The sequence below is a fragment of the Echiichthys vipera genome (genome assembly GCF_963691815.1).
Source record: "Echiichthys vipera genome assembly, chromosome: X".
NCBI classification, from domain to species: Eukaryota; Metazoa; Chordata; class Actinopteri; order Perciformes; family Trachinidae; genus Echiichthys; species Echiichthys vipera.
This window is the reverse complement of record NC_139825.1, coordinates 25,602,338-25,616,330: the sequence shown is the minus strand read 5'-3', so window position 1 is coordinate 25,616,330 and position 13,993 is coordinate 25,602,338. Positions and strand designations below refer to the sequence as shown.

Here is a 13,993-nt window from a genome sequence, read left to right as displayed (position 1 = left end):
TGAAAAGATACTACATTAATCAATTGACCAAACCCACCGGGTGTTTAATAATGCATCCTTGAGGGCATGTGAATACTTTTATTACTTCCTCCTGGTCTATATGCTACACACATGGACCGATTATGAGGCAATGGGCCCCAGGGCACAGACATGTAAGAGGCCCCTGACTCTTTCTATGTGGGAGCAAGACACCCAAATTCAGAGTCTGCTCGTAGTCGTTTTGTAGTCATTGTGGGTCTCTTTGTGCTCACTGTGCACTTATTTTTTGGTCATTTTACATCCATTTTTTGTGGTTTTCTATGTCTTTGTAATACTAGTAGTATTTTTGCATGTATTTTTAGACATTTTACGTTTATATGTTGTCTTTTTGTTTCTCTCTGTGATCATTTCATGATCTATTTTTAATCATTTTGTGTCTTTGTCATAATTTGTGTTTCCATTTTTTGTCTTATCTTTGTCGTATCTCTCAAAACGATAATTAGCATCTCTTTGTAATCATTTTGTGGTTTTTTTCCAGCAAAATTTTATGAGTCAGGGCCCCTAACTTTATGGGCCCCTGGGCCTTTGCCCGGTAGGCCCGTTCAGTGATCCACCAGTAAGCTGCGGTCACTCTTGTATAAAGACTAAATGTATGCCAACGACAAATCCCACGTGGCTCTACAGAGATAAATAAAACCTAAACACTAGATTCTTCTTCTGCTTCTCTGTTGCCTGGTGAGCGTGAACGCGCCTGGCTCCACGCGTTCACACAGAGAGAGAGGTTTCGTGGACGCGCCGGCCTGTGTGCTGTTACTGTTGACGGTGGTGTATATGTGGGAGCAGGAGGAGAGACTCTGCAGTGTCTTGGCAGCTGCATCAGTGCATCTCCCACCGTCCGCGATGCCTCCGCGGCCAATGCCTGCCTCCTCCTCCGCGTCCACCTGACAACAGAAACGGACATGAACTCGTCGGGAAACTGAGCCGGACGTCCACACTATATAACTCGCTATATGCTCCCGGGGCGCTACATTCACGCACAGAAACCCCGTGACGAGAATCGTTAATGGAAAATGGCGATAGGCAAAAGGTCTTGCAGCATCGTCTGCTTGGTATCTATCCAGATTATCTTGATTTTCAGCGCATCGTGGCCTGGAGCAGCGGGTCTCACGTTCCCCCAGCAGTACACGTAAGTGACGGCTTCACTGATTGTGAAGGGGGGGTTCGTGATGGGAGACAACTTTGGGCTTGTCCACTCAGCTCTGTTGTCAAGAGATACTTCATTCGCCCTGTTTTTATTTTTCTGCTGTTACATAATTTGACAGTGTCGCCGATTGCATCTATGTAAACGTCAAAGCTCAATGCTACGGCGTAAGGTGCAGTACACAGTATGACATAGAAAAGCTATTCACACCATTCACAGGGATGTATTTATATGAGCAAATACATTTCAGTGTCTCAGCTAAACAGAATACCTCGTTAATGTTTTTTTTTTAATTTAGCCTGGCCATTAACATATGATGAGTTGTAGCCTTATTTTTTTAATTATCTGAAAACTGACAGCTATACATCTATTGGCATAATGCCTCAAACCAGATGTCTCTGTTTATTTGTTGCAAAACGACTCTCAGTACTCTGTTTTTTAAATCTGTTCACAAAAATATAATGGCAAAGATGGAGAGATGGCACTTTTACTTTAAAGTCACACAAGTGAAGTTATAGATGAGGCTGGCATTGTTTTTATCAGTTAAAGTACTTGGCCAGTACTTGAGTACTATATTTTTCCATGCAGGCTTTCAAGTTTCTTCTTTCTGTTTTGCAAACCACTGTCTTCTCTTGCAGCCTCTTGAGAAAATCAACAGGGCAGAAATAGCTTTAGTAGTACTGCATTTTCAGTAGTACAAGTAGTAGGCTGAGCATGTTGCGTAGAAGAAGAAAGGTGTGGTTTTTTACTGCGAATTCCTGCTGATGGCGACTTAAAAATGAATATTTTCTCTCTATTTTAATTAATCCCGTGCTTAGTTCTTAATTACCAACCTTTAACCCGTTGCTGTTAAGTGCAGCTGGCACTTCACTTGAGACTACAGTTATCTGGGCCCACCTCCAGGCTCTGCAATCAGGCTGCTCTGGAGGGAGGAACAGGCCAGATGGTCCTCTCATCTTTGGGGCACTCAGTGAAGGGATTTCTGGCCAATCACAACTGGAGATTTGAGGTGTATTTACCAATTAGGAAAGGGGTCTATAAATCAGGGAGGTGTGTGTATGTATTTTATGATGAATTTTATGATTTCAAGAATAGCTGTTGCTTTCTCCTCCTCCTCCTTCTCCTTTCTGCTGATTTATTTTTTTTGCTGACTGCTCTGAAACAGCTAAATAGCCCTCTGCCCTGGTTCTCTTCATGTAAGCTAAATGAAGCAGAATCGCTACGCCAAGGAACAGCATCTATTTCCAATTAAGAATTAATACTGCAGCAGTGAGGATTTATTCCCCTTTACGCTTTTCACTCCCGCCCCTTCTGTCTTGACTCTGTCTGTCTCTGCAGATAAATAGATGAGATAGATAGATAGATAGATAGATAGATAGATAGATAGATAGATAGATAGATAGATAGATAGTTGGATAGATAGATAGTTGGATAGACAGATGGATAGCAACCCTGTCTTCTACAACATATGTTGTGTTTATATTACTTAATGGCTCGCCAAGCAGCCTCTGTGGAGGAAATGTAATTGATGCCTGGATTAGATTTACTGGCAGTGTTTCTTCCAATCAGGAGGTGCAACATTCATATATTTCACAGAGTAGGATGCTCTGCTCTCCTTGTGGTTTTTGGATTCAGGCTACCAAAACACTTGGTCAAGGTTGGGGAATGATCACAGTTCTAGGGCTGCACCTAATGATTTCTGTGATATTTTCATTAGCTATGAAGCTGTGTGGTGATTTATCTGGGATGCGGCACATGACCATGAAAGGGAAAGTGCAAGATTTATAGATAGGTTTTTGGAGTTTTAACAGGGAAGGAAATAATAACTGGTGATGCTTATCCAGTATCATTGAGTCATATCTGAAATAAAGCCTGTCATGCTCTCAATATGGCTGTCGGTGTCAGTGGGAGAGCCTTGTGTCTCTTGTGTAATTGCGTTTGATAAATATTTCATATTTTATATTTGTACCACGGTAACTTATGAGAAGAACAAAAAAGGTCTGGTAGGTCGAACCAGTGTTCACTTTTTCAACATTAAACCCAAACATGGCCTTTCCTTTACCTTAGCTAATTGCTTTGAGCTTCCTACATGTCACCATAGACATTTTAGTATTTATTTATTTAGTATTTATCATTTAGTTGTACAGAAAAAAAATGAAACATAAGTGCTGTGTCCAAAATGTCTGTTTCTGTTAGCTGTAATTTGATAACAAGACTGAGAGTGCACAGCTGTCCTTAAATGCTTAAATGCTGATGTTTAGTTGGTATAATGTTGATCATGTTCATTCATGGCTCTTGTTTACCTGCCATCCTCCCCATTAAGAAAAAAATTAATGAACAAATGGCCTACTGGTTAGCAGGCGGACATTTTCTAATTACCTCTAAACACAAAGTACAGCTGAGGCTGATGGGAATGTCATTATACTTATTATTTGGACCTAAACCAAAGTATTGGTTTACAGAACTGTTCATGATTCATCCTGAGAGCGACAACCCATTCAACAGTTGAGTTTTTTCATTTAAAAAAAACAAATGTGAACCTTGTGTTGACGCTAGAAGGACGGTCAGAGTATTACCAAAGTCATTAGGATTCATCCTCTGGGTAGTCTCCACAGCGCAGTGTTAATGCTGGAGTATGGGCTGGCTCAATCTGGGATACGTCATGTTTGTATTTCTTTAAACCAATCACAATCGTCTTCGCTAATTCCAATAGCAGAGATAGAAGGAGGGGAGAAAGCCAGTCTCTACTGTATTCTACCGGATCTACAGAGACGCACCGGATGTCAGGCGTTATCCCAACACTGTTCATTCGGTAAACCAGACTAGCCTCTTGGGATGAGTTTTTGTCCAAAAATGTCATGTCAATCCAGCCAGTAGTTGTTGAATTATTTCTGCCTGGACCAAAGTGGTGGGCAGTTTGACATTGCCATCCCTAGAGACATGCCGCTTGCATGGCTAAAAATGAAATACAGAGTGTTATGTGTCCCACAAAAAATACCTGCTTTTGCAAATTAGTTTCATAGAAACGTAATCTCTACGAGACTGTAGTGCTGGATGGATGGATGATTATATACTCTCCTATAGATTGATGTAGATAGAGCACATATATACATGAAGCTGTACATGTCTCCTCTCTCTGCTTCTTAATTCTCCACCCATCTCTCTGCTGCTCCACCCTCTCAACCTCTCACTCTCTCTGCTGTAATGGAATATGGGTCACATCACACAGTGCTTCTCCCTATCTCGTCCCAGGGGTGTGTGAGTATAGCAAGTAAAAGAGTAGAGGCACAAGTGCGCTGTGCTGCTCAGCTGCCTCATCATAGCACTGCGATACAGAGTTTCCTGGCATCCCACAGGGCTTGAGAGAGGAGGAAATGGAGCACACGGTAAAAAACTTAGGATTGTGTTTCCGCTGCACTGACTCACACGGTTAAAGCTTCTCTGCAGTTCTGTGGGCTACGGTCATTCAACAGACCTAATTTATTGAAATGGTAGAATTTTTACCATGCTTTACAAGGGCATTTAAAATAAATTGTGATGCAACAAGCTTGTTGTCTTTATTCTGATAAGATCAGAAATTTAAGACCACATTCTCACAATGTGACTTCTATAAACAACATCTACAATAACAAATCAAAACATGCCATAAAAATGCTGTAGAATAGGCTGGTCAATACAATCTCACATGCAACAAACCTGCAAGACTGCTGTTATTGCACAGTGTATCGAGACTTTAAAGATCCCATATTATATAAAGTCAGATTTCCATGTCTTTTTTTTGTTATAAAGCAGGTTAAGGGGCTATATAAATACTGTGAAAGTATCAAAATGCTCAACCCACAGAGAAATAAACACCTTTACCACGCCTGTATTCAGAAACTATGCTTTTAAACGAGTTGTCAGGACTTCTGTACGGTTGTGTTGTCACAACTAAACTATAAGTACAGCAGGTGCCGTTACAGTGATTTCCCGGCTGCATCGACAGTGCAGAGATGTCGAGAGCCTAAAAGACCCGTAAACTCTGACAAATCCGAGAAGACTTGGCTTTTTTCACGAGGGGTCTTAAAGAAACAGGTGCTAAAACAGTGTTTCAGACAGAAAGTGGATACAGGTATATTTAGACAGACAGTGTGAGAAAATGTATTTCTGAACAGCATCAAACCATGTAAACATGTTCTAGTAGAAACCCAAGATGCAAGCATGAACCTGTAAATGAGCATTATATGGGACGTTTAAGAATAATGTGTTTTTTTAATCAGCAATGTTTTTAATGTTAGGTATTTTTTAAGAGAATCACAAGATGCTGACACACCATTGTTCTGCACAATGTTTTATATTTGGAAATGCGTCTCTGTAGCAAGAAAGAACTGCTTGGTTGTGATTTGATCATCATTTGATGATCCGAGGTATTCTTGGTGTCAGGGCTGCAGTAATCTCTATTACTACTACCATCACTATTACCATTTAACACTTTGGTAGCCTAATGACAACCGGAATGTATTTTCAAAAGGGTTTTATCAGAAAAAGGACATATTTTTCATACCTTCAATAGGGAGAGATATATAAAATCTTGTCCACTGCTGCTCTTTTTTTTTCAGAGAACTCGTCACTTTTTTCTGCTGCTGCCTCGACTGCCTCTAGCTGAAAATAATTTCACTTTTAAATAGTGCTGTGCTTTTGGAAAATACTTTGTCAGGTATTCACTCATATCTTCAATGGGCCTCTAGAGTAATAGTATTGATGTTGGAGTAAAAAAAAAAAAAGCTTACGTCTTAGTTTTACACTCCTTTAACATGGCACTTTTCTATCAGTCCGGGATGAGAACTAAAGTAAGGGCTGTTTATTCATCATTAGGTCTAAAAGTCTTTAATCAATACAATCATAAAGCGGGAAAACAAATAATATTCAAATACAAGGTCCTCATTGTGAAGAGTTTCTTTCTGTTGATCTGAGCAATTAAATCGAGATTGTTCGTAACTCTGCACGGAAATGTCTGACTGATAATGAATTGACTTTTGGGGTACATACAGGATCCATGGCAGTTTTCTGGGTATTGAGATTTGTTCCCTGGTTTGGTCTGATTTGGGTAGTAAGCAAATTTATTGTTTTGCTCTCCACAGAGTCTTTTCTTATCCATTTGGCCAGGCTGAACTGCCGGGTCACATATTCAGCCAGTGAATAGAGGTTGAACCAGTGAAGCGAGGGAGATGTGAATCTTCATTGAGACTGCAATCATTCAGGAAAGGGTGGCAGAGTCTGGGCGTACAGGGAGTCTAGTTGCAGTCTTTTAATGCATATTTTGCATCTTAAGCAGTTATGTTCCCTGTGGCTAATGGCATCTGCTTCAATGTGGCATAGATGCAAAGACTATGAAAGATACTAGTTGTTCAAATACAGTTGTTCTTATACTGTAGGATGATGCTTTTGCTCTGGTTTTGTAGGAGTCTGTGTGTGAGTGTGTTGCTTTGAAATCGCAGTCTGGGATGAGAACACAAGAATAAGATAATGTAATGTAACATAATGAATGTGTTGTGTCCCTAGCACAGTTCTTTAGGGCTGTGTATGGTGATATATTGCTGTTTCGTTTATTTAATTTTAGGATTTGTTGTAGTACAAAGAGCATATACATCTTTGTTACATTGGGGTGGAAGAGTCAAGTAGCTGAAGATAAATTTCAACACTGCTATCTAGCGGTCTGGGGATTAAACATCTCATAATGAACCACTGTCATGCCTGTTTTACCCTCACCAGATTTTGGAATGTTATTTAGCCCCCTTCTCGATAAGTTAGCATGAAATGGTTGGTACCAATCAAGGCTATGGAAGGAGGCATGGACATCAAAGATGGCGGCATGGGTATGACACATGCGCAGTAAAATCTGGTCCGCGATTGCCATGAGGCTCAGTAGATGGCACACTATCAAAGAAATAGAAGAAGAAGCAGCACATTCAAGCAGCACCTGAGCCGAAACCATCACTTTAATTGTAGCGTCATCTGCTGAAACCCTCCAACAGCGCAGCACCAGTTCCACTGCGCATGCATCATACCCCCAAAGCGAGGCCATCTTTGACTGGTGTCCATGGCTTCTACCATAGCTTTGGTACTAATGGATGCTTTAGGTTATCTAGTTTCATATGATACCAAATATCTTTACTCTAGCTGAGCATGCCTCTTAAAGACAGTATCATTGGCTTGAGATCACCAGCCTTTGCACAGGTCTCAGAGTTAATTAAAAAGTTATACTATGTTTTTGATACAGTATCGTGTATCAATATTTTTTCTTACACCCCTGGACGTTTTTCCATGCTATACTAAAAAAGAAAATTCCACTGACTCTGGCCATGTGGCCATTAACGTGAAGTTTAAGTTTCATTCGAATCAGAGTTTCTCATTAAAAAAATCAGTTTAGTGAAAATTATTTAACACTGATCACCTGACCTCTACTGATTTAGTTTAGTGAACCGGCCTATTTAGCAAGCAAATTCCTCACTGATCTTTGAATCAGTGAAATACTGGAAAATGTTTGGCCCGATTGGTAAATGTTGATGTTGCCATGATGAGTCCCAGCTAAAACCCCACTTTTAAGTGACTGGTTGATTAATTGGTTAACATATTATGGTCTTCAAAAAGTTGATAGCCTCTTGCATTAGAGAGCACTGAATGCTGCTTAAAGATGGAAGGAAACAGCTGCTATACTTAAAATTGTCACCGTTCATGAGCAGCACTACTCATCCTGTCCAAACAGCTGTAATGTCTCCTGTGGCTCTGGAAGAAAGCTTCCCCAAGAGAAAATCACCCTGAAAAGTGTTGACAGGAAACATTAAACACCGATCTTCACATCATTATATATTTTTTTATCTATAAATAATTCAGTACAGAGACAGACATTAAAAAAACACATTGATGAACATTTTCGTGTTTGACTATATTCTTTGACCCTTAATACAAACCGGCCGTCTGTTTGCTTTGTCCCGTTGCCATCTGACTTCTGCATTCACTTCAGGCTGTGGTCACTGGCAGTGTCAAGTGAATCCTGAAAGATTGTTAATCAGTAGCAGCATGGTTCTCTTGGCAGAATCACATCTGCAAAAAAAAGGAAAAACTACCTCTTTAAATGTCTGTTTCCATGGCTTTGCAAGGATGCAGTTATGTTCTTGTTTTATGCCAGTGTTCTGCATTTCTCTCAGTTACTTTATGCTCTTAAAAATAATAAAATTGGTCATGGAGGAAATAGAGTGTGTTTCAAAAGGAGAAGTCCATACCCATTTAACAAGGCCAGTTTAGTTTTCTGGACATGTTTCTTTGCAGGTCTGAATGTAAAAGTGCCCCCAAGCAAAATACACATTACCATTTCTTTTTGTAGCTGAAACCCTGTATTGGTTTGCGTGGGCGTTGAGGGAATTAGCTGCTGGAACACATGGGCTTGGGGTTGGTTGTTCTGGCGTTTCTGGTGTGCAGCTGATGGTGGGTGTTATTTCTGTGTTGGAGTTGACATTTAACACAGAGGTAGGAGGGCTGTTGATTCTGCCGAGTGCCGGTACTACTGTTAAAAACCTAGGTACCCAAACCTTTTATCAACCTGTAAAACCCTCTCTTTTTTTAAAATGAGTTCACTAAAAGAAATCTGTGTTGGTGCTGGCAGTACTCCATCAGCGGCTGTAGTGGTTGTGGTCGATATCTCTGGTGATTCTGACTTTGATGTTTTTGCAACACAACTGCTCGGTTTCACAAGCCCAGTGTGAAGACTCTCTCAGAACAATACAGCTTGTTTTTCAAAATGCTGTAATATTGTTGAGAAATAAACAGAATCAATAGGATGAAATGTGGCGAAGGATGGGCAAAAAACTGACAGATTGTAGTCTACAGTATCTGAGTGAAGAATGGTTTTGCTTTCGTTTTTTTTATTCAAATGAAAGCTACAGGATTTAACCATTTTTTTTATTATGCCTCTGTCCGTGTGATGGGTTGTCGGCCCGTCCGTCTGTCCGTCCATCACATTCTTGTGAACGCAATATCTCAGGAGCCCCTTTAAGGGAATGTCTTTAAATGTGGAACACATGTCCACTTGGACTCAAGGATAAACTGATTCCATTTTGAGGTCAAAGGTCAAGGTCACTGTAACCTCACAAAACGCTGTTTCGGCAATAACTCAAGAATTCCTATTTTAATTATTATATATTATACATTTCACACAAATGTCTGAATGTATAAAAATGATGACGTGATGACATTTTATATCCAAAAGGTCAAAGGAGAAGTTTACAATGACATCATAATGTCTGCAAAAATGCTTTTCTATTCAGTGACATAACTCAGTAAAAGAAGGGGAGATATTTGTTTGGATACATTGGCCCTCATTTATCAATCTTTGAAAACGGGCGCAGATCTGAGCGCAGAATTAGTCGTAGGACAGGACCCGCGTGTGATTTATGAAACATTCGTATGGGACCAATCTCAGCGTACGAATGATACACTAGTGTTAAAAGTTAATACACATGTCAATGTTGTGATCAAAACTTGTAGTTATTACAGGTGTAAGCATTTTAAATATATTTATAAAAGATCAATGTTAAATATTTTGGAGTCCTCTAAAAGGTAACCAACCACAAGGCAGAACCGTAGGATCTGATTTGGGCTAAACAGTCACTGTAATATGATGCAAAGTTATACATGACCAACACACTAAAGCTGTTGTGAGATAATTCAAGCCACATCTTCTGGTTCAAGTGCAGTTGATTGCAGTTCCAAAAAAAATGTCAGAGAGACAGTCGCTGCTTTTCATGAATATCTGTGTTACTGTCTTGATATTAAACATGTTCAACTGTAATTTATTCAGCTCCACAGCCACACATATACATCTCCCTCATTGAATTGCCTCTGTCTGAAAACTTTGGTTTATCCTGCCTCAGCGTCATGGGGTCCTGGCTGTCGCAGCAGCTTTTAAAAGCTGTTTATGTACTTATATAATAATGATGTAGCAAATTGTATATTTTTCTTTGCTCCGGAAATATCCCTTCACTGAATTATGATGATTAGTCAACAAAGCTGATTAAGTAGCGTTACTAACATTTCAAGGCTTACTCTCTCCACCACAGCCTGTTGTCTAATCTTCTTTTCTGTTCCTGATGTCGCTCAACGAATGGCTGAATTCAGGGGTGAATTGGCGCAGGCTAATCATAATTTTTATATTGAGAAAATATTGCTGCGTTGCACAAATCGGAGTTGTTTTCCAAACATAAAATACTCAGACATCTTTATGCAGCTTTATTTCCTGTTCATGAGCAGATCACCTTATTAATTGTGTTGGTTGCAGCGTTGAGACACATTTTTTTATATGTTTATTACATCTTGAAACATTTTACAGTTTATTTTTACAAGAGCCACAAGTTTAGATTTCGTTAAATGAATCACATTTTGCATGGGTTACAGCTATTTTTGTTGCAACATCACTGCTTACTTCTGTGAAACACACACACACACACAAACACACACACACACACACACACACACACACACACACACACACACACACACACACACACACACAGACACACACATATCGTTTTCATTTGTTTGTGTTGTGTGACAGTCAGTCTGTGATGTTTATCCACAGGATAATGCACTGGGCCAGGCGTATCGAGCAGGAGATTGACAGAGTCTTTCAGCACATCACTGGAGCTCAGCAGTTGAAAGGGGTGAGTTTGTGTAGCTTTCTTTTTATAGTACACAGGTCTTACTCATCATAGCACTGCATGAACTCAACAATAAATGCACCGAGCGTATAGGTCATAACTGTAAATCCACTAAGTTTAAGAGTTAAAGCTAAAAAGGTGCATAAAACAAGAAAACAATTAGGCCTACAGTCACCTTTCAGAAACAACTTTGTCAGTTTTTTCATGGTTTCTTGCAGAGATTTGAGACGCCAATAACAGACATACAACTCTCTCTAATAGCCTTTTTAATTCATCAGTTTCCTGAATGTATTCTCTGTTTTTCTTCGATGCCGTAGCCAAATTTTGCTGGCACTTTGTGTTTTGTTTGCAATAATTATCAATCCTGCACACATTTCATGATTCCTACAAAGTGAAAGCGATGCCTGAACACACGCCCACAGCTGTTCGATTTAGAATATCTAGTATTATGTTTCATGAAGTCATGAGTTTTACACCTACATTCATGAATACTAATGCAAGCCTTTCATAAGATGATCATGTAATGTTTGTGTTATTTGTTCACTCACATGAACTGTTTCATTCCTTTTATGATCATATCATTCAGCCAGCTCTGCATTTTAGATTACATTTTACATGCATTAAGGTAATCTGATTCACGGCTTTCTGCAGTGAGTGACCTGATTTTGTAAACTGTCATACCCTGTAAATGAGAAACCTGGTTTCCTCATAAATACTAAATCGTTTAAAAAAAAATTTCAAAGGGAATATTATATTTCTTCTTTAAAAAGTAGCTCCAGTGAAAACGGTTGTCACTGAGGTATGTGGATGACCCAGAGGACTTGTCTGGTTTTAAAGGATAATGTTGAGGATATTCTAAATTTTCTGTATGGTAAATAAATCTTATTAAAAACCGAAACTGACGTGTTTGTCCATCTCTCTGTACTTTACAACTTCCTGAGATGCAGAGACAATTCTCATTTTAGAATCAGTCTATTTTTTTTGTTTTTACTTTTTATGGGATTTATTGACAATATGCAAAACACCGAATATCACCAGAATTAATATTTAAAAGTAAATCTTCTTTGTACATAAGGCACTTCCTGGTCTGCTCCCATATTACCTGTGTGTCTTGATCTCACAGAAAAGTCTCTCAAAGTCTTTATGCTTGTGGTACCAAATGCTGGTACGAAAATTCATTCATCACTTTTGTGTATTCTGCACTGTGAATGGCACTAAGCATCTTGTAGAATGACTTGAAGGTGGTTTTATATCCAGAATGAAAGAATTAGAGGTAGTTTCATCAGGATGTCAATGTTTTTTTAAATACACTCGTTTGATCATGTTCACTGAAGCCGACACTGCTCCAACTATGCTCCGATAGAACAACATAAATCACCCGGTCTTAGAAAAAAACTAGGCCTCTACGTGCACATAGAGCCTGTTGTTTGTTTTGCAAAAATCCACAGCGCCCGAGTCCTCCTGTCCACTCAGCACAGAGCTGAAAGCCAGGCACAGTTGGCGCACATGCCACAGATCCCCCCCTACCCGCTCGCGCATGTTACAATAGCACAGACACATGCCTCACGCTAGTCTGCGCTAAATGATGTTAGATATAGCAAAGTCAACTCGATCAGCTGGACTTGCCGACTGCAGCTTTAATTTAGTCTCTTTTTGCTTTTTTATTTATTATTTATTTATACTGCTGGCTGTATTGGCCAGGTCTCCGTTGACATGAGATTCTTAATCTCAATGGGACTCTCCTGGTTAAAGATGAAATCAGTACCTTTTCTCATATTTGCTGAAACTGTCAGTATATCCTGACAGCACAGTGAGACAGATGATCTGTGAAAAAGTAATGCCGCTCGGCCCTCTTTGTGTGCTCCTAATATCATCTGCTAGATCTACTGCGCGTGACCGACAACCAATCAGAGCCGAGCAGTCTCTGACGCAGATAATCAAGATTATGTTACTGTATTGCATTTTTCTCACAAATAGTGTCTTCAGAAACATTTTAGTGTACTGTTCAGCTGTAAAATGAGAATGTTTGTCTGGTTGGTCGGCTGATATGGCAAAGCTTGATCACAAATTTTCTCATTTTACAGCTAAACGTTAAACTTTAATATGTTTCTGAAAACACACACAGTTTGATCGGAGTTCATGAGCAATCCTTGACACTCCATCAGAGACTCTGACTCTGATACATGACTTTTTCACAGATCATCTGTCTCATTGTTTTGTCAGGATATAGTGACAATTTCAGCATTTTTCATAGTAAGTTACTGACTTCAGCTTTAAATGAAGGCTAAATAAAAAATTATTTGGCAATGATTTGGTGTAGAAAAGGATTTAGAAACAATTTGTTGATTATTAGATTAGTTGATGAATAGAAAATGAATCAGCAACTATTGCTGTCGTGTCCAATAAGTTATGGAGGTTATTTCACATTGTTGCTGTAACAGGTGGCTGAGAAATAGGGGTTGTCCCTGAGAAGGCAAATGCCAACAAACAGGACTAGAGCTCAACTGTAGGGGGCAAGAGAGCTTTTCTCTGTGAAGATGTGTGGGAGCGTTCCCTCAGCAGAGAGCAGTGGCACGTGTCCTCTCTGTTTGTGTCACAGTGGAGCAGATGGTCAGCCTGCAGCCTGCAGTAATGCCTTGATCTGAGACTCACTTGTTCAGTCAGTCGTCATTAATCCCTCCATGCTCCTGAAACACTCTGGATCTGTTAAAGAAATTGTTCCCCTCTACCCAGAGAGCTCAGTGCAATCTTCTCTTGTCGAGGAAATGTGATTGTGATTTAAATTAAATGTCATTTTCAATCCCTCAAGCAATACAAAGCCATGATTTTTCATTTCACTTTTGATGGCCTATGTGATAAAACTCTGTTCTACATCAGTTTTTGACAGGATTGTTTTTCAATGAAATCCCACAAAATGCACAATTTGCATTTATTTTATTTCAAATGCCAACGTGATTATATGGAGGTTGAGAAAATCTGTATTCCTAGGGTTGGGAAAAACCATTCAAGACACCCCTAAACTAGCCGCACTGTGAGGCTGTACGTAGGCATGTTGACCATTTTACTATCTTATTGAGCTTGTAAACATGCTACGTATTAGCACTAAGACAATGTACAATTG

General features: G+C 39.5%; 1 protein-coding gene across 1 annotated transcript in view; it reads left to right on the top strand.

Moving 5' to 3' along the window:
• The first annotated feature begins 1,024 nt into the window (after nucleotides 1-1,024).
• Nucleotides 1,025-13,993, top strand: part of cacna2d2b (calcium channel, voltage-dependent, alpha 2/delta subunit 2b) — a 39,930-nt gene continuing 26,961 nt past the window's right edge. The window contains exons 1-2 of the mRNA XM_083939293.1: nucleotides 1,025-1,165; nucleotides 10,794-10,875. Of these exons, the coding sequence (XP_083795419.1) occupies nucleotides 1,050-1,165; nucleotides 10,794-10,875 (198 nt within the window). The 5' untranslated portion in view covers nucleotides 1,025-1,049. The remainder of the gene's footprint in view (nucleotides 1,166-10,793; nucleotides 10,876-13,993) is intronic.